The sequence below is a fragment of the Halichoerus grypus genome, chromosome 11 (genome assembly GCF_964656455.1).
Source record: "Halichoerus grypus chromosome 11, mHalGry1.hap1.1, whole genome shotgun sequence".
NCBI classification, from domain to species: Eukaryota; Metazoa; Chordata; class Mammalia; order Carnivora; family Phocidae; genus Halichoerus; species Halichoerus grypus.
The window spans coordinates 54,350,627-54,374,684 of NC_135722.1; the positions used below are offsets into that span (position 1 = coordinate 54,350,627).

The 24,058-nt window shown below is 41.9% G+C and overlaps 1 protein-coding gene and 1 long non-coding RNA gene across 2 annotated transcripts in view; one reads left to right on the forward strand and one right to left on the reverse strand.

Annotated features, from left to right (window-relative positions):
- Positions 1–24,058, forward strand: part of LOC144379449 (uncharacterized) — a 707,761-nt gene that overhangs the window by 125,985 nt on the left and 557,718 nt on the right. The gene's annotated exons all lie outside the window — the stretch shown is intronic.
- Positions 13,715–16,340, reverse strand: LOC144379490 (uncharacterized). Its single transcript, XM_078059108.1, has 2 exons — positions 16,185–16,340; positions 13,715–14,346 (listed from the first exon to the last, which is right to left on the reverse strand). The coding sequence occupies exon 2, from the start codon at positions 14,243–14,245 to the stop codon at positions 13,715–13,717; it is 531 nt and encodes a 176-aa protein (XP_077915234.1). The 5' UTR covers positions 14,246–14,346; positions 16,185–16,340.

The window sequence follows — 24,058 nt, forward strand, 5'->3', positions numbered from 1 at the left end:
GATCATCTTTGCCATCACTGGGAGTTGGGGGTGGGGGGAGCTGCTTGCCCAAGGTTGAAGCAAATACAGAGAAAATCAGAAGAGGACACAGGATTCTGGTAATGTCTATGAAGACTGCAACTTGTTTCCCAAAGCCCATTCTCACCTTCTTCCCTTTAATAACAGAAGCCTCAAGGTTTTAGTTGGATTCTCAATCACCCAGCAAGAGACTTTGCAGCAAAGAGCAATCATACGATCTTCCAGGTCACTTTCTTAAAGAAAGATGAAGTGTTCAACTTCCCTTTCTCCCTTCCCAAAGGGTAGAATGTGGACGTGGTAAAGGTGAATTATCATCTGGGTAGTTAAGATGACTATGACTTGGTGGTTAAGAACATTCCGGTGCCAGGATTTAACCCTAGGTAGGGAAGGGTAGCAGAACAAGATGGAAAAAAACCTATCTTGGGTGACCTCATAGGATGGAGCTGCCTAACCGCCTCAAACCACTTGATTGCTCCTTGAATACTTTGTGGGAAAGGAAGAACACTTCTCTCTTGTTTGAACCACTGCTTTGAAGGTCTCTGTTTTAGTATACTAGTCATTTGAGCATTTGGATCTGGCCATGCTTAAAGTAACTTGAGGGATATGAAAACAGCATGGGACTAAAATACTGGAAAATAATATCATGTCTGATGGGAGGGAGTGAACAGATTTCGAGTATCCTAAAGTCCTTATTATTTGTAAGGAGAGTAGAGGTACTGATTAACTTATTAACAAAAGTGTTTATCGACTTCAAAATGCACATTAAAAGAAAGAAAAGGGGATATGGAAAACTTCATTAAGACCAGAAAAAGAGGAAAAATAAGCAAAGGAAAAAACATGGCAAATAGCAAATACGATATAAAGTGATATAAATATTTCCAAATATATTAGTGATTGGAGTAAATGTAAATAATCAAAATTTCCAGTTAAAAGATAGAGAATGTCAGATTAGAGAAAAACACAAAACAAAGCAAAATGCAACTATACACTGTTTTCATTAAAACATCCTGACACATGCAGGCCACCTGGGTGGCTCAGTCAGTTAAGCTTCCGACTCTTGGTATCGACTCAGGTCACGATCTCAGGGTGGTGCACTCAGCACGGAGTCTGTTTGAGATTCTCACCCTCTCCCTTTGCCCCTCCCCCCACTTGGGTGTGCTCTCTTTCTCTCAAATAAATAAATCTTAAAAAAAAAACATACTGAGGGGCGCCTGGGTGGCTCAGTTGTTAAGCGTCTGCCTTCAGCTCAGGTCATGATTCCAGGTCCTGGGATCGAGCCCCACATCGGGCTCCCTGCTCGGTGGGAAGCCTGCTTCTCCCTCTCCCACTCCCCCTGCTTGTGTTCCCTCTCTCGCTGTGTCTCTCTCTGTCAAATAAATAAACAAAATCTTAAAAAAAAAAATACTGACACATAAACGTGGGGGAAAACATGATGGGAAAAGATATAGTAGAAAAATACTATAACCAAAAGAAAGCTGTACAATTACATTACTATCAGGCAAAATTGGTCTTAAAACAAAAAGCATTACTGAGGATAAAAATGTTCATCACAGGGGTGCCTGGCTGACTCAGTTGGTGGAGCGTGTGACTCTTGATCTCGGGGTCGTGAGTTCAAGCCCCATGTTGAGTGTGAAGATTACTTAAAAATAAAATCTTAAAAAAAAAAAGATCATCACATAAAAATAGAAGAAACAATTCACCCGAAATATATGGTATGGTTTGCATCTAACAATATAGCGTCAAAATATATGAAGCAAAACTTGGTAGAATTTTAAGAAGAAATGCACAAATTCATCATCATCATTAGATTTTTTTTTTAACACATCTAAATAACTGGTAAAACAAACACATAAAATGTTGTTAGGAACGTAAAAGATTTCAACAATTAATAAAGTGGATCTAATGGACCCTGCATCCAACAATTAGAGAATATTCATTCTTTCCAAACTTATAAGGAATGTATAAAAATTGACCACGTACTAGGCCACAAAGCAAATATAAACAAATACCGAAGACAGACAAATCCCTTTTTCTGGTGACAGTACAACGATATTAGGAACCAATAACATAAGATAGTCACAAACCTCCACATATTTAGGAATTAAACAAGGAAAAAAATGCTTCAAAATTGATTCACAAGTTTAAAAAGAAATTATACTGGATACTAGAGAATAATCAGAGCTGAAAGGAAATGAAAACATTGTATATCAACATTTATGAGCTACAGCTAAAAACAATATTCACAGAGAAATGTGTAACCTAAATACATACTTTAGAAACAAAAATGAGTAAAAATACACTGATAAACTCAAGAAGTGAGAGATAGTGCAGAACAAACCAAAGCAAGCAGAAGGGGAAAAAATATAAAGAAAATAGCAGGGTAATTAAATATCAAACAACCACACGTTTGGGACTGTGAAAAATTCCAAAGAGTTCTTCCTTAACATAGATAAAATCTCTGACAGACTTATCCAGAAACAAAAACAAACAATTAATTTTAGGATTGTAAAGAAAGACAGTTGTAGATGCAGCAGATACTAAGCAAATACTAAGAATTACTTTCTGCTGATAAATTTGCAAAACCTTATGGGGTAGCTAACTTCCAGGATGGCCTACAATGGTCTTGACTTCCTGGTGGCCCAGCTTTGTGAAGTCCTCCCCCACACTGACTAGAGCTGACCTGTGTAACCAGTAGGATCTCGTGAAAATGATTGCATGTGACTTTCACAACTAGGTCAGAAAATTCATTGTGGTTTCCATTTGGCTCTCTCTTGGATTTCTCACTCTGGGGCAGCCAGCTGCCATCCTGTGAGGATCCCCAAGCAATGCCATCGAGAGCTCCACGTGGTGAGGGACTGAGGCCTCCTGCTATCCACCATGTGAGTGACCCAAATTAGAAGTGGATCTTCTAGGGGCACCTGGGTGGCTCAGTCGTTAAGTGTCTGCCTTCGGCTCAGGTCATGATCCCACAGGGTCCTGGGATCGAGCCCCGCACGGGGCTCCCTGCTTGGCGGGAAGCCTGCTTCTCCCTCTCCCCCTCCCCCTGCTTGTGTTCCCTCTCTTGCTGTGTCTCTCTCTCTCAAATAAATAAATAAAATCTTAAAAAAAAAAAAAAAAGAAGTGGATCTTCTAGGCCCACTCAAATGTTCAAATGACTGCCACCCTGGCTGACATCTTGGCCACAACTTCATATGAGACCCTGAACCAAAAGTATACCCACTAGTCATTCCTGACCAGGAATCCAGGAATCTGACCCATAGAAACAATGTGAGATTAAGAAACATTTCTTGTTATTGAAAGTGCTAAGTTTGGGGGTAATTTATTTTAAATAGACTTCGTTTACATATTTATTTTAAATAGACTACTTTTTAGAGAAGTTTTAGGTTCACAGCAAGATTGAGCAGAAACTGCAGAGTTCCCATATACCCCTCCTCCCGCAACCACACAGCTTCCCCCACTATAACACCCTATGCTAGAACGTTACATTTATGATTGATGAGCCCACACTGATACCACATCACCCAAAGTCCGTAGTCTACATTAGGGTTTACTCTTGGTATTTTACCTTCTATGGGTTTTGACAAATGTGTAATAACATGTATCCACCATTATAGTATTATACAAAATCATTTTACTGCCTAAAAAATCCTCTCTGCTCTGCAGATTCATCCCTCCCTCCCTCTAACCTCTGGCAACCATTCATCTTCTTAATGTCTTCATGGTTTTGCCTTTCCCAGAATATCCTACAATTGCAAGCATACAGTATGGAACCTTTTCAGATTGGCTTCTTTCACTTAGTAGTGTACATTTAAGCTTCCTCCATGTCTTTACATGGCTTGATGGCTCATTTCTTTTTGGCACTAAGCAATATTTCATTGGATATACCACAGTTAATGTATCCATTCACTCACTGAGGGATATCCTGGCTTCCAAGTTCTGGAAAATATAAATAAAACCGCTATAAACATCCGTGTGCAAGTGTTTGTAGTGACATAGATTTTCAGTTCATTTGAGTAAATACTAAGGAGCATGATTACTGCATCATATGATAAGACTATATTTAGTTTTGTAAGAAACCACCAAACTGACTTCCAAAGTACCATTTGCGTTCCCAGCAGCAGTGAGTGAGAGTTCTTATTGCTCTATATCCTCACCAGTATTTGGTGAAGCCAGTGTGCCAGATTTTGGCCATTCTAATAGGTGTGTAGTAGTATCTCATTGTTTTTTCAATTTGCATATACCTAATGACATATGATGTGGGGCATCTTTTCTTATGTGATTTACCATTTGTACATCTTGTTTGGTGAAGTATCTGCTCAGGTCCTCTGCCTATTTTTAAATCAGATTGTTCATTTTCTTATTGGGAGTTTTAAGAGTTCTTACTCTAACAAACTGAGGGTTCTAGAGGGGAGGGGGGCTGGGAGGATGGGTTAGCCTGGTGATGGGTATTAAAGAGGGCACGTTCTGCATGGGGCACTGGGTGTTATATGCAAACAATGAATCATGGAACACTACATCAAAAACTAATGATGTAACGTATGGTGATTAACATAACATAATAAAAAAAAAAAGGAGTTCTTACTCTATTTTGGGTAATACTCCTTTATCAGATATGCCTTTTGCAAATATTTTCTCCTAGTCTGTGGCTTGTCTTCTCATTCTCTTGATAGTGTTTTTGCAGAGCAGAAGTGTTTGATTTAATTTAATTTAATTTGATTTTTAAAAAGATTTTATTTATTTATTTGAGAGAGAGAAAGCACATGCACATGAGGAGGGGGGGAGGGGCAGGGTGAGAGGAGAAGTAGGCTCCCCACTGAGCAGAGAGCCTGACCTGGGGCTCCATCCCAGGACCTTGGGATCATAAACTGAGCCAAAGGCAGATGCTTAACAAACTGAACCACCCAGGCGCCCTGGAAGTGTTTAATTTTAAGTGAAATCCAGCTTATCAATTTTTTCTTTAATGGATTGTGCCTTTGGTGTTGCATCTAAAAAGTCACTGCCATACCCAGGGTCATGTAGATTTTCTCCTATGTTATCTTCGAGGAGTTTTATAGTTTCATGTTTTACATATAGGTCTATGATCATTAAGTTTTGTGAAAGGCTAATACCTAGATCCTTTTTTTTAAATCATGTGGATATCTAGTTATTCCAGCACCATTTGTCGAAAAGACTATCTTTTTTTCACTGTGTTGCCTTGCTCCTTTGTCAAAGATCAGTTGACTGTATTCATGTAAGTCTATTCTTGAGTACTCTATTTTGTCCTATTGCTCTATTTGCCTCTTCCTTCACCCGTGCTACGCTGTCCTGATTACTGTAGCTTTAGAGTAAGTCTTGAAGTCAGGTAGCATCAGTCCTCCAACTTTGTTCTTCTCTTTCAATATTGTGTTGGCTATTGCGGGTCTTTTGACTCTCTGTATAAACTTTAGAATAAGTTTATCAATATCCACAAAATAACTTCCTGGGATTTTCATTGGAATTGCATTGAAGTTCGGGGGTGATTTCTTATGCGGCAAGAGACAACTAACACTCAGGGAAATAAGTAAATCTCAGGAAAAAATATCTTACTAAAACTGATTTAAGAAGGAGTAGAATACTTGAATATTTCAATAAGTTGAATCAGTAGTTAAAAATACACCTACAAAGGAAAACCAAACAAGATAAAACAAACTATGTGATCTATTTGATTTTACAGGTGAGTCTCACAAAACCTTCATAGAACAATCTGTATGTTATGTAAATTATTCCATTAAACAGAAAAAAGGGGGAAACTTCCCATTCCAGTTTAAAAAGCCAATATAATAGATGTACAGAGACAAACTAGACAAGAATAATATGAAGAAGAAGAAATTATAAGTCAATCATAGATATAAAAATCTTAAATGAAATGTTAGCAAACAATTCAGGACTGTACCTAAAAATCATGATTTATCAATATTAAGTTATGTTTATCCAAGAATGAACACTGGTTTAATAGCAGAAAATCTGTAGATATCATACTACATGCTAACGGATTCCATAGAAATATCACACAACCATCTCACATAGATGTATTTTGAAAAACCTGATAAAAGTTGACACCCTTTAATTAATTTTAAAAGTTCTTTGCAAGGTAGAACTTACTAGTATGTTAAAGGATATATACCAAAAACCTACTAGAAATAGTATATTTTAGGGTGAAATGCTAGAAGCCTTCCCTCTATCTTCAGGAACACAACCAGGGGAGAGTTGATCCCAGTCATAAAGGTTGGGTAGGAAGGTCAACTGCATTCGGATTTCCAGTTATGAAGCTAGGTGAGATTTAGAGTCAAATACCTTCGTGCTTTTACTATGACTGGTATGACCACAGAAACAGGGATTATACCAAAATCATGAAATCTTCATATCCTGGAATCAAAATAAAAGAATGAGAATCTTAGAATCATATTTGGAGTCCTAGAATCTCAGAATAATAGAATGATACAGTCCTAGAATCCTGAATAAATGAACGTTAAAATTCTTTGAGTCTGGGAATAATTTAATATGTTTCTGAACCTTTTTTTTTTTTTTTTTTACTTATTGTTGCAGGCTAAAAAAATTCTTCCTTATATTGAGCCAAAATAGGAATTCTTGCAATTTCCATCTTGCCTTGAGACCACATATTACAGCATTTTAAAGTCATATTAAAAAAACAACTGTTGTATTCCCTGATCTTCTCTTCTCAGGATAAATATTCCCAATTTCTTCATTTAGTATAATACTTAAATATTGTACTAAAGCCAGATACTTTGAGACTCTATAGCTCTCCTGTTACTCATCAAATTTTCATCCATGAGTTTTAACAACTATTGATGGCTGTTGCCTGAGACAATTATTACTATGATGTTTGCCAAATAAGTGATTTTCTAACTCCGTTATTCCTTCTACATTTATTCGTTGGCATCATTGTTTATACCAGCATGGATTCATGAATTCTTACTTTTTTCAATGGCTGTAATCCATTACTATCACTTCTTATTTTGATGCTCAAGCTGTTCCATTGTTTTCTCAGTGGGAGCCCCTTGGTGATGGCTCTGAAGCTCCCTTATATAAAATGACACAGGCACATGTAAGTTCCACGGTGAACACACACCCTGCCTTCCTTCCTCCAATGTTACCACCATGTGGAAGACGGTGTGCATACATGTTTCTGCACATTTATTAATACGCATGTACCTACATGTGTATTTAGCATTAAATAAATAAATTCATGCGTATTAAACATTTATGATTTGACTTTTTTTTATGAATGGTGTCAAACTTTATGAAACCTTTACAATGTGCTTTTCCCCCTAGTCAATAGGAGTTTGAGATTCATTCATGTTGGTACACCTAGAACTAGTTAGGCCATCTTAACTGCTCTCTAGCAGTCTGTTGTGTGATAAACCACTTAAAAAAAAATCTATTCCTCCACTGACGGATAGTTAGATTGTTTCAACTTTTTAGGTATTACAAATAGTACAACATATTTTTCCTTATGTGTGTCTCCACAGCCCATGAGACAGCATTTCTCTAGGGTTAATAACCCAGAAGTAAAATATCTAGGCCATACAATATATGCCTCTTCCAATATATGTAAAACAACTTGCTTTCCAAAGTGGTCGTGCCAATTCACACACCCACATATGATATGTGAGAGTTCTTGTTTCTCAGCATCCTCACTGATATTTGGAATGACTAGACTTTTAAACTTTTTCCACCCTGGTGAGTGTAAACATTAAATTTGAATACAAGTGAGGTTAAGTATCTTTTCATGTACTTATTGCCCTATTGGAGTTTTTGTATATTTCCTGTTCATATCCTTTGCCCATTTCTCTGTTAGGTTGTTTAAAGAATTATTATTATTATTTTCTGAAGATTTTATTTATTTATTTGACAGAGAGAGAGAGAGGCACAGGGAGAGAGGGAACACAAGCAGGGGGAGTGGGAGAGGGAGAAGCAGGCTTCCCGCGGAGCCCGGAGCCCGATGTTGGGCTCGATCCCAGAACCCCGGGATCATGACCTGAGCCGAAGGCAGATGCTTAAGGACTGAGCCACCCAGGCGCCCCTAAAGAATTATTTTATATGAATCCTTTAAATATCCTGCACATTAATCACTCATGGCTTCTATGTATTGCCAAGATCTTCTCCAAGTGTGTGGCTTATCTTTTAACGTTGTTTATAGTATATTTTGACACACAGAGGTTTAAAATTTTAATGTATTTAAACATATTAACCAAAGTTTATGCTTTTTGCATCTTTAAGAACTCTTCCCTACTCTGTTAGTTATAAGAATATTCTCCTTTACCGCCTTTAAGAAGTTTTCATCTATTTTCAATCTATTTTTTGTGCACCATGTAAAGTTGTGTGGCAGACTACCCTTCTGCCCAACTTACAATACGCCCAAGTTATTTCAATGCAAGTCCACCTTTCCTGACTTCCTTGTGGCCAGAAGTGTTCACTGAGGTGTAAGCAGAAGACCTTGAGAGATTTCTGGGAAAACATTGACTTAAGGGTGTTTTCCCTTCCACTTCCCTTTTTTCTTCTATTACTTCTCTTCTGAAAAATAGACAGAGGCTAGAGGTGAATCACCCTTTTGCCACCATGAGGTGACAATCTTAAAGACAGAAATAGCAAGCTAAAGATTGTAGAGGAACAGATAGAAAGAACCTGGAGCAGGGGCGCCTGAGTGGCTCAGTCAGTTGAGCATCTCACTCCTGGTTTTGGCTTCAGTCATGGTCTTGGGTCATGATCTCGGGATCGTGGGATCGAGCTCCGCACCAGGCTAGGAGCTCAGGGCCAGGCTCGGAGCTCAGCAGGGAGTCTGCTTGGGATTCTCTCCCTCTCCCTCTGCCCCTCCCCTGACTCATGAACATGCATGCGTGCCTTTGCACTCTTTATACCTCCCTCCCTCCCTCTCTCTCTCATGAATAACGAAAGAAAGAAAAGAAAGACAGAAAGAAGAAAGAAGAAAGAAAGAAAGAAGAAAGAAAGAAAGAAAGAAGAAAGAAGAAAGAAAGAAAGAAAGAAAGAAAGAAAGAAAGAAAGAAAGAAAGAAAGAAAGAAAGAAAGAAAGAAAGAAAGAAGAAAGTAAGAAAAAGAATGAACCTGGACCATTAATGACATTATGGGGCTGCTACACCAGTCTGCCTCTGGACTTTTTTGTTGACTTTTAATTTTTGTGATTTTTTTTTTCTTTTGTTCATATTTAGAAATCTTTTTATGAGAGAAAAGAAATCCATTTTTGGTTAGGCCACTTTTGGGTGGTTTGTAGCAGAATGCAAATCTTAATACAGAAAAGGACCTAGGTTTTTTTCCACATAAACACCCAATTCTGTTTTGTTTTGTTTTTAATTTGAGAGAGTACAGTTGACACACAATGTTACATTAGTTTCAGGTGTACAACATTGTGATTCCACATCTCTATATGTTATGCTGTGCTCACCACAAGTGTAGTAGCTTCAGTCACCATACGACACTGTAACAGCCAATTCTTTTTTTTTTTAAAGATTTTATTTATTTATTTGAGAGAGAGAATGAGATAGAGAGAGCATGAGAGGGGGGAGGGTCAGAGGGAGAAGCAGACTCCCCGCCGAGCAGGGAGCCCGATGCAGGACTCGATCCCAGGACTCCAGGATCATGACCAGAGCCGAAGGCAGTTGCTTAACCAACTGAGCCACCCAGGCGCCCAAACAGCCAATTCTTTAAGCATGTTTGAAGTTTATCTTTTCCTCACTGATTGATAATGCTTCTTCAAGTAGATAAGTTTTCATATGTATGTGGATGTGTTTCTAAACTTTATATTCTGTTTTATTAGTCTTTGTTAGTCTATGCCGATATTATAGTCTAAAATTATTGTAGGTCTCAATATTTGGTAAGCAAATCTCTCTTCTTCCTCTTATTTTAGGTTGTCATCCATACGTTCACAAATATTTTTTGAGCACCTACTAGGGGCCAGGCACTGTTCCAGACTCTGGGGCACGGAATTGAACAAAATAGATAAACATCTCTATTGTCATGGAGCTTACATTGCATTGGAAGTCTTGCTCTTCATCCTTCCATATTAACCTTTGAATCAGCTTGTCAAATTCTTTGAAAACTTTTATGAAAACAAAAAGTCTTATGAAATGTTTTCTGGAATTGCATTGAACTTATTTAGTATTTAAGAGGAACTTCCATTGTGGGGATTTTGAGACTTCCTACTCATAAAGAGATGGTAAAACTCTCTTGTTTATTCAGTTCTTTTATGTTCTTTTGTAACGGTTTTTGTTGTAACAGAAAATGACACATATTTTCCTTTTTATTTTTAAATAATTATAAACTTACAAGAAGTTGCAAAAACACTACCGAGAGGCCCCTTGTAGCCACCACCTCGCTTCTCCCAGTGGTAACATCTCAAATATGTACAGTACATTGTCAAAACAAGGAATTTTACATTAAGACCATACAATTAACTAGTCTGCAGACCTTACTTGGATTTCACCAGTTTTTGGATGCACTCATTTTTGAATATGCCTTCATGCATAGTTCTACGACATCTTATCACGTATATAGATTTGTATAAGCACCACTACAATCAAAATACAGGACTCTTCTATCACCACAAAGGATCTCTCTCTTGTTACCCCTTCATTATCACACCCTTCCCTGATTTCCCTGGTTTCCTTGGCAACCACTAATCCATTCGCCATCTCTTGAGTTTTTGACATTTTAGAACATCATATAGATGGAATCATATTGTGTGTAAGCTTTTCCTTTCAGCATAATTGCCTTAAGAGCCACCCAAATTGTTGCATTTATCAACACTTTGTTCCTTTCTATTGCTGAGTATTATTCAATTATGTAGATAAACTTCATTTTGTTTAACTATTCACCCATGGAAGGACATTTGGATTGTTTCCAGTTTGGGGATATTACAAATAAAGTTGCTGTGAACACGCATGTAAAGTTTTTCTGTGAACACATTTTCACTTCTTTAGGATAAGTGCTCAGGAGCCATTTAAGTGTGTATTTAACTCTATAAGAAACTGCCATCTACTTTCCAGAATGGCTCCATCATTTTGCATTCTTACCGGCAGTGGACGAAAGATCCAGCTCTGTACTCCCTTGCCAGTATTTGGTATTATCATTTCTTTTTTATTTTTAATCCATTCTGATATGCGTGTAATGATATCTCATCATAGTTTTAATTTAGCATTACCCTAATGGCTACTGATGTTGAACATCTTTTCATGTGCTTCTTTGAACTGACATATTTTTAAACTACATCTTTTATTATAGTTATACACAACAGGACTGTTGAATTTTTGCATGTATTGATCTCTATCAACCATACTCAACTTTCTAATTAGTTTCAATAGTTTATGGATTTATCGTTCACAAAAATGACAGTTTTGTCTTCTTCTTTCTGATTTATATCTCCCATTTCTTCCTCTTTCCCAGTTGCTCCTAATGTACCTCTAGAATTACTGTTCCCGGCTTTAGTGGGAACATTTCCAGTATCTTACCATTAAGGATGATGTTGACTTTTGGCACAAAATATTTAGAAACTATCCATTTGCTCCGATTTTACTAAGAAATTTTTTAAACATCAAGAATAGATGGTGAGGGGCGCCTGGGTGGCTCAGTCATTAAGTGTCTGCCTTTGGCTCAGGTCATGATCCTAGGGTCCTGGGATCGAGCCCTGCGTCGGGCTCCCTGCTCTGTGGGAAGCCTGTTTCTCCCTCTCCCACTGCCCCTACCTGTGTTCCCTCTCTAGCTGTGTCTCTCTCTGTCAAATAAATAAATAAATCTTAAAAAAAAAAAAAAGAATAGATGGTGAATTTATCAAATGTCTTTTCAGTCTCTTCAGACATGATATGTCTTTTTCACTTTGATCTTTCAACATATGTAATTATCATATAGCTTATTACTATCGAAACATTCTTGGCTTTTTTGGTAAAACGTCAATTTGGTTGTGGTGTGTTGTTCTTTTAAAGTGCTTCAGAATTTTATTTACTAAAATTTTAAAGATTTTTTTTTAATGAATACTTACAAAACAGCTTGGTCTGTTTCCTTTTTGCTGTGCCTTTTGTTCAGAGTTGCCACCAATGCTATGATGACTCTACAAAAAGCATTTGGATGCTTTCCTTTTCTGTGCACTGTAATGGTTTAAATGGAATTGGAGTTAACCCTTTCCTGATGACTTGAGATAACTCATCTGTGAATCATCTACACCTGGGGCTATTGGAGGTGGGGGAAGTTCTTTGCCTACCTGCCAGAGGGGTCATGTCATTCCCCTGCTTGAGACTCTTCAATGGCTTCCCACTGATCTTGGAATAAAACCCTACTCCTTGCCATGACCTTCAAGGCCCTGCATGACCTGGTTCCGGTCTGTTAACACCTCCTCTCATACAGTCTCCTGCTGTTCACTGCACTCCACCCACATCTGCCCCCTTTCTGTTGCTGAAACACACCAGGCTCTTTCCAGCCCAGGAAGCTTTGCACTTGCTGTTTCCTCTGCCTGGAATATTCTTGCAGCTGTTATATTGAATGGCTTATTCTCATCCTTCAGGTCTTGCTTAATATCACATCTTCAAACATGCCCTCCCTCCCCATCTTATCTAGTGTGAGGTCCCTTAGTTCTCTTTCATCATTCTATGTATTTCCTTACTGTATCACTCATTATGCTCTGTAATTATCTTGTTAACTTTGTACTTGCCTATTGTCTGCTATGCTATGTGGAAGCACCCCACTGTTGACTGTGAACTCCTTTGAGTTCCCCCAGAAACTTGCTTGTCTTATTCAGTACTGTTTCGATTCCCTAGAACTGTGCTTGGCACATAGCAGACAGCCAAACACACAGACAAACAAGTACAAAATATTGTTGACTGAATGAATCAATCAGAGGACCAGTGGAGGGGATCCTGGGAAGAATAGGAGTACTATTGTCAGAAAAGAGGTAAGGGATCAGCTAGGGTGGAGTTTAGGTTTGCACTGGTTTAGTTTTACATGACAGCAAAGAGCCAAGTGGAAAGCTCTGATAGGTATTTGGAGATATAAGAATGGGGTGAACTGGAGAGGATTACAAATGTAGATTTGAGAGTTTTCCTTAACCATCTGTTAGTGCACTCAATCACTCACCCACTGATTCACATGTCTCTTCATTCATCTGTCCATGCACCCATATATTCATTCATGGATTCAGACCACAGACTTTTGAGTGAATCATGAGGAAAATCATGAACCATGCCCTGGGTTCCAGGGATACATTGACCAATAGACAGTCTGTCCTCAAGGAGTGTAAGTCTGGAGGGGATGGGAGAGTAGTGGACGTAAAATAGTAACAGACCATTATTAGCATATTAGACTATTATAGCATAAGCACTGCTATGAGGTGGTCACAAGTGCATTATACAGAGCATGGTTGAAAACACATGGGGGAAAATGAAGAATTTAATCTTGAGGGCATGCCAGAAATTAGGGAGGATTGGAGAGGAGGTGCTAACAGGAGCTGATAAGCAAAGGAAGAGGTGTGTCAGGGTGATAAAAGGAGAAAGAGGAGAGAAATTATATCACAGTAGAAAAAACTTAGACTTTAGAGTCAGAGTGGCTGCACTTTGAATCCCAACCCTACTTCTTTCCAGTTGGGTAATTTTGGAGAAATGATTTATCCTCTCTGGGCCTCAGTTTTCTCCCTGGAAAGTAGATACTAACCTCAAAGCTATGTAGAGTAGATCCTGCGAGATACATAGTCGGCACTCATAGATAATGGTTGAATGGTGGTGATGATGGTGGTATTGGTGATGGTGGTCGTGGTGGTGGTGATCGTGGTGGTGTTGATGATGGTAGTGGTGATTATGGTATTGATGTTGGTAGTGGTGGTGTTGGTGATGGTGGTGGTAGTGGTGATGGTGTTGGTGTTGAGGATGGTGGTGTTGATGATGGTGATGGTGGTGGTGGTGATGATAGTGGTGATGATGGTGTTGGTGTTGGTGATGGTGGTAGTAGTGGTGATGGTGTCAGGGATGGTGGTGTTGATGACGGTGATGGTAGTGGTGGTGATGGTGGTGGTGTAGTGATGGTGGTGGTGGTGATGGCAGTAGGATTGATGGTAGTGATGGTGGTGGTGGTGGTGATGATGATGATGGTGATGGTAACTGGAAGACAGTTTAGAAACCTTACTTCTTGCTTGTTGAGCAGTATTTGACTCAGATTTCTTGAGACATTGTCCCTGGAATTGAGAAATCCACATCAAGTTTTGGTGGAGAGTGGAAGGGTGGACCAAGTTTGTGTTGCCATCTTTTATAGGATGACTGCAGGTTTGATGGAAGCTGGATGCTAGCCATCTGCTTTCTGCAAGGAAAATGCATTAGCCACAATCCATTATATTGGTTTGCTGACTCAGAGTCTTTCATGATGACTGCTTAAATTAAGTAATTACATTTTTTTCTATCTTAAAAGATATGCCTTTGTGCTGGGCTTAAATGTAGGGTCAAGTGCAATGGTCAGGGGAAGCAGTGTTTATTTAGAATCAACGTTCACTTGATGAATATGGGGGACTGTGGCTTGAAACTTGACCAAGAGGATCCACATTCTGCTTTCTACCCCTCTGCAGAGTGGTGGAGCACTGGAGGTACTGAAAGTGGAGAAGGGGGAGCAGAGCCTGTCAGGAAAAGATAAATATATCTGTCAGGTAGGCCTTAGAGGGTGATAGTGTCACCTGCTTAAAGCACCCAGCACTGTGCCCAACATACATCAGCTATGTGGTAAATAGATCTCTCACCCCTTTTCCCCATCAGATTGGCATCCTGGTGCCCTGGTGACAAAGACCACCTGAAAAGGGAAGGAAGCCAGGCCATGGGTGGCCAAACTCAGTGACTGGTCAGATTGTGGGTTCAGAAATAGCTAGAGAGAAGGAAATTACTCTTTATCAAGTGCCTACAGACTGCCAAGCATTGGCTAGTGGCTTCATGTTTGATCCTCATGAGGATCATGAGTCAGTATTATTCAGCTCATTCTGCAAATGAGGAAAGAAGTGACTTGCCCCCAGTCATGAAACTAATTCAAAATTGAGCCAACATATGAATCCAGGCCTTTCTGACCCCAAAGCCTCCACTCATCATGATACAGCCCTGTGAGGTTGGAACAATGGGGAAACGGGGTATTAAAAATGAGACTGAGGTGTGGGAGAGCCAACAGCTCTGCTCTCTTGCCACTTAGTTTGTTTAGGGCCTTCAGTTCTTCAAGGAGCCAAACTTCAAGAGATCTAGGTCTGAGGGGCGCCTGGGTGGCTCAGCCAGTTATGGGTCTGCCTTCGGTTCAGGTCATGATCTCAGGGTCCTGGGATCGAGCCCCGTGTTGGGCTCCCTGCTCAGTGGGGGTCCTGCTTCTCCCTCTCCTTCTGCCCCTCCCTGCTGCTCATGTGCACGTGTTGTATCTCAAATAAATAAATAAAATCTTCAAAAAAAAAGAGAGAGAGAGAGAGAGCTAGGTCTGAGCCAGAACACATGGAGTGAGGGCAGGGTGGGCAGGAAGGTGTAAGGTGGAGGCAGGGGATGCTCAGAATTTCCCAGATCTCCTCCCCACCCAAAGCCTCTTTCCCCCTTGTTCTCACCACTCTTTGGCACAGCAGGGGTGGCCTTGATGCCTCTGTGTGTGTGTGTGTGTGTGTGTGTGTGTGTCTGTGCGTGTATGTGTGTGTGTCTGTGTCTGTGTGTGCGCTGCTGGGAGCCCTCTGACCCCAGCCACCCAGCTCAGCTGCAAGCTCAGCCCTAAGCTCTTTGGAGGCGCAAGCCTCTTTGCAGAGATCAAGGGATATTTTAATGGTCTCATGGCTTCATGGCTTGGGGCCCCTGAGCTTTTCAAGAGCTTACACAAATATTTAAGCCCTGGGAGGAAAAATACATTGACTCCAAAATGTGAGCAGAAAAACAGCAAAATCAAAATTAACAAATGCTGAATTAAAATGTCTACAAATGCAGTATTATGCCAAGCAGCCATGGGCAACCCAAACCAATTCTTACGTTGTTATAATAAATACAATTAAGTTCAAGTTACAAACCAAAATGAATAATTTGCTCTTCACAAAACTCGAAATTACAGAAATCCTTTTCAAAACGTTTACTGCAGTACATGGTATTTGATGCAGGAGAAATTTATGACGCTTGTCATGATGAGGATGCGTCTCTAACCTGTAAAGGCCTGAGAAGGACTCGGCTGGCCTTGCAGTGCAGGGTCCCTTTGGGTCACAGAGAGCGCCGAAGGAAGCTGCAGCCAGTCTCTTGGTGGAACTGGGGATCACAATTCAGTAGGCTGGGACGTGCCCGGGGGCCATCTGCCATCAACAGCTGTGGTCTGTCCTCTGCTCTGCCTGAATCAGGAGAGCAACATGCTCTGATGCGCTTCTAACAACGCCCCCTGGCGGCTGCTTGTGGAGAAGGAGCTGACTGGGGTCATCCTGGAGGCAGAAAGACCAGGGAGGAAGCTGGAGCCGGGTCCAGTGAAGAGGTGATGGGGGTCTCTGGGCCGCACCAGGGGCAGTGGAGACAGAGAAAGAAGATGGATTTGAGAGATGTGCCTCAGGTAGAAATGACAAGACTGTCTAAATAACTGGATGTGGAAAGAAGGAGAAGGAAGAGTCCTGGGTAGCCTCAGAGTCCTGGCGGGGTGGGTGGTGGTGCCAGTGGTGGCCAGGGAATGTGGGAGGAGCACATGTTTGGTAGATGCTGATGTCAGTTCACATCATGCAAACATACTGGGCTTGAAGGGCTTGTGGGATGTCCAAAGGAAACCATCCAGGATGCAAAGTGACATGCTGGCTTCACCAGGTGGGCCCTAGGTGAAGACACAGATGAGGGCACCCAGCCAGGAGGACCATAAAGCAGAGCCCTTTCATCTGGGGCTTTCCCCTACTACACCACCCACTAATTCCATGCACAAAACCTCTATTGATGTTCATAGGCTGGTGGAGAATGAGACATGGATGAGGGGAGCTGTGCTGTGAGGTGGAAGGGTTCCCCATCTCAAGTGCTGTGGGTCTCTGCTTCTGCCTGGTGGGTGTGGTGGGGATATAGCAAGCCTCGTGGCAGAGGTGGCATTTGAATGGAATCTGGAAGGCTGGGTGGGGTACATATGGGAGTCATTCTAGCACAGAGAGGAGTAGGCTAGCTCATGAAGCCCCATTTTTTTTTTAATTTTAGAGAGAGGGGGAGGAGCAGAGGGAGAAGGAGAGGGAGAATCTTAAGGAGGCTCCACACCCAGCATGGAGCCAGACATGGGGCTCAATCTCACGACCCCACGATCATGACCTGAGCCAAAATCAAGACTCAGACACTTAACTGACTGAGTCACTCAGGTGCCCTTGGAGCCCAGATTATTAGCTAAGGGTTTTGCCATGGCTGTTGGGGAGAGCAAGAGAAAAGAAAAAGTTCAGAACCAAGACTTACTGAACCTCTGCAAGGGGCTGTGTTAGTTTCCTATCTCTACTGTAACAAATTGCCACAGATTTGGTGGTTTACAACACAAGGGTATTCTCTTCCAGTCTACAAGTCAGAGGCCTGAAATCAGTCTCACTAGGCTAAAATCAGGGCATCGATCGGCAAGATGTGTTCCTTCTGGAGGCCCCAAGGGGGGACCTGCTATCTTTGCTTTTTCAGCTCCTTGTGGCTGTCCATGTTCCTTGGCTTATGGACCTTCCTCTGTGTTCCAAGTTCATTACAGCCTGCGTCTCCATCATTACCTCTCCTTCTCCTGGGACACTCACCCCTGCCTCCCTCCTACAAGGACCCTTGTGGTCATATTGGGTCCAAGTGGATAATACAGAATAATCCAGGATAATCACAAACTCCTTAATAATCACACCTGCATGGTCCCTTTGGCCACATGCACAGTATCTGGTGGTGAGGCTGTTGTCATCTTTGGGGGCCATTATTCAGCCAGTAGTGCCCAGAGTGTGCGTCATCACCAGAACACGGACAACCACACTCAGACCCTGGGAGCCTGTCTGGTCCAAGGCCCCGGCTTTCCATCCCTATTCCTGGCTGCCTTTGCTGACTTTCCTGTGCAGAATCTGGCCACTGCCCCAGAGCTCAGAGACTGCTTAGTTTCTAACTAAATTATCTTTCAACAATGAGGCAGACAAGGTTGGGGACAGTCGGGATGAACAGAGCTAAATGGGCTCTTTACAGCAGGACTTCTCAGAGCCTTTACCATGCCGTGTACTCTGACTCTCTAAATTCAATTCATCATGAAACTTTTCTGAAAGAGTAACATTCCACAGAACACAGTTTGGGCAGTACTGCATAGACCAGGCTAATTCCTGAGGTGTTCAGCTTGAAGAAAAGAAGCCTCAGGGGAGTAGGTCTTCCTTTAGCTCTCAGAAAAGCTAAGTGGGGAGGAGAAAGCCTTAGTTCCACATTCCTTTATTCAATAAATGCACCTCGTAAGTGTTAGGGGCTGGGTATAGATTGGTGAATTATATAACCATATTTCCTGCCCGAAAGGAGCTTACCACTACGTAATAAATAAACGTAAAAAATTATTATCTTTGGTTTACTTATTTTTAAAATGTAAAAGATTATTGATTTCAATACTACCCACTGAGATAAGGGCTGTGGAGGAAACGTCCAGAACACAAGGAGAGGGAATAATATGTGGTGTTCAAAGAAGGTGTCATTTAACCAAGACCTGAAGGCGAAGGACACAGGAATACAGAGGCTGGGGAGGGAACACTCCAGGCAGAGAGGACAGCATGAGTAGAGGCCCCCAGGGGACAGGGGATGGCATAGTTAAGGGAGTGAAAGGATGAAAGGAGAGCAGTGTGGCTACATCACAGGCAGAGGGATGGAGAAGAGAAGTTTGGCCGGAGAAGCTGCTGGAGAGACCAGATCACATAGGTACTTGGGGGCTAAGGTGAAGAGTTTGGAAGGCATCCTGTAGTTGCTAAGCGGGGAATTTGCATAATAACAACAACGACGACAACATTGAAGATTTGCCTGTAAGAGGCCGGAGGGCAAGTCCTGCTCCTGCCTTGTTTCCAGGGACCAGAGGAGTGCCTGGTAAATAGTACATGCGCACCCAACAACCACCTGCTGAGTGAAGAAACCAAGAAGAGAAGGAGGAACATCAGCCCACAGGCTAGTGCAGTGGTGCCTGCAGGGGACGGTCTGGGAGGCAGAGAATGGAGATGGGACACGTAAGGGGGAGGTGTTTCGGAACTAGATGTGATAGGAGTTGCTGATGGGTGAAGGTGAGGGGCCAGCTAAGGGAGGAATCTAGAACGTCTCCTGGGTCTCTGCCTCAAACAACTAACTGGGCAGATGTGCCGTTTTCTGTGCAGGGCAAGCCTGGCAGAGGTGAAGGGGTACAATATGGGGGCAGCGGTGGGTCAGAGAACTGGGAGTCCCCACTCGAACAGGCCAGCGGTGAGATGCCTTCAGGACATGTGAGTGCAGCCGTCAGGTGGCAGTCTGGAGCCCAGAGGAGAGGGGAAGGTGGAAGGAGCAACCATGTCATGAGCCAGGTCAGCCAGGGAGAGTGTGAATGAAGGCAGCAGAGGACCAGGACTCACTGGGTCCCCAGTGGTCTTCAAACCAACAAAACCCAAACAAAACCAACCAACCAAACAAGGTCATGTTCATGTGGTGAGCTGGAGAAAACTGTTTAGGCCCCCTGAGTTTGTTTCTCCTCTGTCAAAGGAGATACTAAATCTCCCTCATAGAACAATACCCCAAGGCACCAGACACACAAGTAGGGGCTCAACAGATGACAACAGCCCTGGGAGGGCTCTGAATTCTCCATCCTGACAAGGTCGGGAGAGGGACAGACCTAGCTCTTCTCTAGCCAAAGCCAGCAGAAATAGATCCCTTAGCCACCTCAGTGAGTAAGTCCCCCTCACAGCTCTCCCTGTTTTCCAGGCTTCTCCAGAGCACTGGTGGGCCCTGACCTAGAAGGGAAGTCCATGCTGCATGCAGCTCCTCAGAATGACCACCAGAGAGAGCGCCTCCCCAAGGCTGGACTTGCGGGCTTTGTCTTCCTCTTCCCCCCAACCCCCTCCTCCTCTCCTTCCCTTTTCCCTCTTTTCTTTCTCCTATACCTCTAACCCCATCTCTATTGTACAGATGTAGAAAGTGAGGCCCAGAGAGGGTCTGTGCTTCCTCAAAGTCACCTAGGGAATGAAGAGCAGAGCAGGGACCATTCCACATCTTTTTTTCTGGGCCCAGCATAAAGCCAGCAGCACAGACAGAAATCCTGGGCTCTGGCCAAACTGTCAAAAAAGGTTCACTTCATCTTCTGCTAAAGGCAAGAGGCCACCAGGATGGCAGAGCAGGCAGGGCCTTGTCCACACGGGTGGGGACTCAGTACCCAGCAGTTGTAGCACTCTGTAGTCCACCTGTAGCACTTAGCTTTGGTCCCAGGTCTGTTTGGTTATTTATAGTTTGGCAATTCACCCTGCTGGGTGGGAGCCCTGGGCATTCAAGGCCTTTTACCTAGTGGTCCTAATTCCATGCTTGTCACCCTCCATTCCCCCAACACTTTATGTTTCAGATACTTTAATTCATTCAATAAATATATGAATGTCTACTGTGTGCCAAACCAAGGGGATCTTGCCACTCACAGGTATTACAGAGCAAGGGGAGGGAGTTATCACTGGAGCCTGGGGCAATGGTTATAAGGAGTGGGCTATCTGACAGGAGCTAAGTGGAAGGATGCAGCCAACCCATGGAGACCCAGCAGGGAGAGAATGGAAGAAGCTCCTTTGCTGATGAGGAACATAGGGGATCAAGAGAGTGTGTGTCTCAAATATGGGCAGGTTGCTGTGTTGAGATCTTAGTGTTAAAATTAACAGAGAGATGGAAACAGTAAGAAAGAGTCAAATGGAAATACTAGGACTAAAAAACAGAGATGAAGAACTTTTCTGAGTTCACCAGAAGACTCAACACATCCAAAGAAAGGACCAATGAACTTGAAGATAGGTCAATAAAAGTTACCTAAACTGAAACACAAAGAAAAAAAGGAGTAAAAACAAACAAACAAACAGAACGAGCCTTCAACAGCTGTACTATATCAGTGTAACATCCATGTAATTGAAATCCCAGAAGAAGAAATAACAGATCAGAACAAATATTTAAATAGACAGGCTGAACATTTTCCAAAAATAATGAAAGATATGAAACCATAAACCCAAGAACACAGAGAATCAACAGGATAATTTTTTTAAAATCTAGACACCTTATATTAAAACTGCTAAAAACCAAAGGTAAAGTGAAAATCTTGAAGGCAGCCAGAAAAAAAGATACATTACATACAGAGGAACAAAGATAAGAATTACATCTTTAAAGAGCTGAAAGGGAAAAATAAATTATCAACCCAAAATTCTATTACTAGTGAAAACAGCTTTCAAAATTAAAAAAAAAAATTACAGATTTTAGCCAAAAACAAAAGCCAAGAGAATTAATTCCAGCATATTTGTGCTATAAGAAACATTAAAGGAAGTTCTTCAGGCAGAAGGAATATGATACCAAGAAAAACTTGGGTTTATACAAAGAAACGAGGAACTCCAGAAATCGTAAAAATAAAGACAAATACAAAATACTTTCAGGGCTTTCCAGATACACAATCTTATCATCTACAAGGGATGGACTTACTCTATTTCTCCCTAATTCTTGTGCTTTTATTGATTTCTCCTCTCTAACTGCTTTGTCTAGTGCCTCCAGTACAATGTTGACTAGTAGAGGTCCTCTTCAGTTTATTGCTGATCTTTGTGGAAATGTCTCTAGTATTTCTCCATTAAGTACAATTCTAACTTTAGGAACAGAGTATATATTTTATTATACTAAGAAGACACATCAATTACATTCTATGCTGTGTTTTGTTAAGGGCTTTTTCACCATCTATGGAGATAATCATGTAATTTTCCTCTTAAATCTATTAATCTCGGGAGTCCAAGATGGCGGAGGAGTAGGAGACCTAAATTTCGTCTGGTCCCAGGAATTCAGCTGGATAGGGATCAAACCATTCTGAACACCTATGAACTCAACAGGAGATCGAAGAAAAGAATAGCAGCAACTCTCTGAACAGAAAAGCGACCACTTTCTGGAAGGTAGGACATGCAGAAAAGTGAATCTGAGGTGGCGATATTTGGGAAGATAGACCGCGGGGGAGGGACCCTCTGTCAGCCACCACCTGCGAGTGATAGAGCAGCAGAGCACAAAATTGGAACTTTTAGAAATCTGCTCCGCTGAGGGACGTCACTCCAGTGGCTAAGCGGGGGGTGGAACCCTCGCTGGGACAGTGTGGTCTCAGGACCCTCGGGGTGCCTGAGTGCAGCAGAGCTCCCAGGTATTGGAGCAGGGAAGCCGGCTGCAGAGATGGAGCCGAGGAGCGGGCTCTCAGCTCCGGGTTGCCATAAACTGTGATCAGCGGCACACTCGGGCCACTGCTCTTCCAGCAGGGACCCAACAAGCGGCAGATCTGGGGAGACTCCCCTTCCTCCCCTGGGAGGAGCGGCGCGGGAGTGCACCGCAGGGATCTGCTGGGTTTGGAGACCCCAAATGGCGTCGTGTGCCAGAGACAGAAATGCTCGGTCACAGGCCGGGTGAGCACGGAGTGTGGCGGGAGACCAGGGAGACGGGAGTGATTGACTGCTTTTCTCTGGGGGCTCACTGAGGAGTCAGGCGGAGTTTTTGGCTCCTCTGGGACCAGAGATTGGGAATGTACCATTTTCATTCTCATCCTCCAAAACTGTATGGAAAGATTTCAGGGAACAAAAGCTACCCAGAGCAAACCCGAGCAGATTACTTAGCCTGGCCCCTGGCAAGGGCGGAACAATTCTGCCTCGGGCAAAGACATTTGAGAGTCACTGCAACAGGGCCCTCCCCTAGAAGATCAGCAAGAACATCCAGCCAAGACCAAGTTTACCAATCAATGAGAATGGCTAAACCACAGCGCTAGGGGAATACAGCACATAGAACTCATGGCTTTTTCCCCATGATTCTTGTCTTTCAACTTTCATTTAAAAAAATTTTTTTTTTCATTTTTACAGTTACAATCCACCTCTTCATTGTATTTAATCTTATTTGCACACACACACACACACACAAATTGGGTCTCATCTGATTTGTTTAGTGTGTATTTCTCTGGGGTCGTTGTTGCCATTTTAGTATTTTGTTCTCTTGTTCATCTATTCTTCTCTGGATAGAATGACAAGACGGAAAAAGTCACCTCAAAAAAAGAAAACAAGAGGCAGGACTGACTGCCAGGGACCTAATCAGTATGGACATAAGTAAGATATCAGAACTAGGGTTCAGAATAATGATTATAAAGATACTAGCTGGGCATGACAAAAGCATAGGAGACACTAGAGAATCCCTTTTTGGAGAAATAAAAGAACTAAAATCTAGTTTGAAAGTCAAAATCAAAAAGGCTATTAATGAGATGCAATAAAAAATGGAGGCTCTAACCACTAGAATAAATGAGGCAGAAGAGAGAATTAGCGATATAGAAGACCAAATGATGGAGAATAAAGAAGCTCAGAAAAAGAGAGATAAATAACTACTGGAACACGAGGGGAGAATTCGAGCGATAAGTGATACCATGAAGTGAAACAATATTAGAATAATTGGGATCCCAGAAGAAGAGGAAAGAGAGAGGGGGGCAGAAGGTATACTGGAGCAAATTATAGCTGAGAACTTCCCTAATTTGGGAAAGGAAACAGGCATCAAAATCCAGGAGGCACAGAGAACCCTCCTCAATATCAATAAAAATAGGTCAACACCCTGACATATAATAGTGAAACTTACAAATCTCAGAGACAAAGAGAAAATCCTGAAAGCAGCTCGGAACAAGAGGTCAGTAACCTACATGGGTAGAAATATTAGATTGGCAGCAGACCTATCCACAGAGACCTGGCAGTCCAGAAAGGACTGGCATGATATATTCAGTGTGCTAAATGAGAAAAATACACAGCCAAGCATAATTTATCTAGCTAGGATGTCATTCAAAATAGAGTGATAAAAATCTTCCAGGACAAACAGAAACTTAAGGAATTTGTGATCACCAAACCAGC

Excerpts from the sequence above, each read along its gene's own strand:
- LOC144379490 (XM_078059108.1), bottom strand. The coding sequence starts at position 14,245 with ATGTGGATTTCTCAATTCCAGGGACAATGTCTCAAGAAATCTGAGTCA.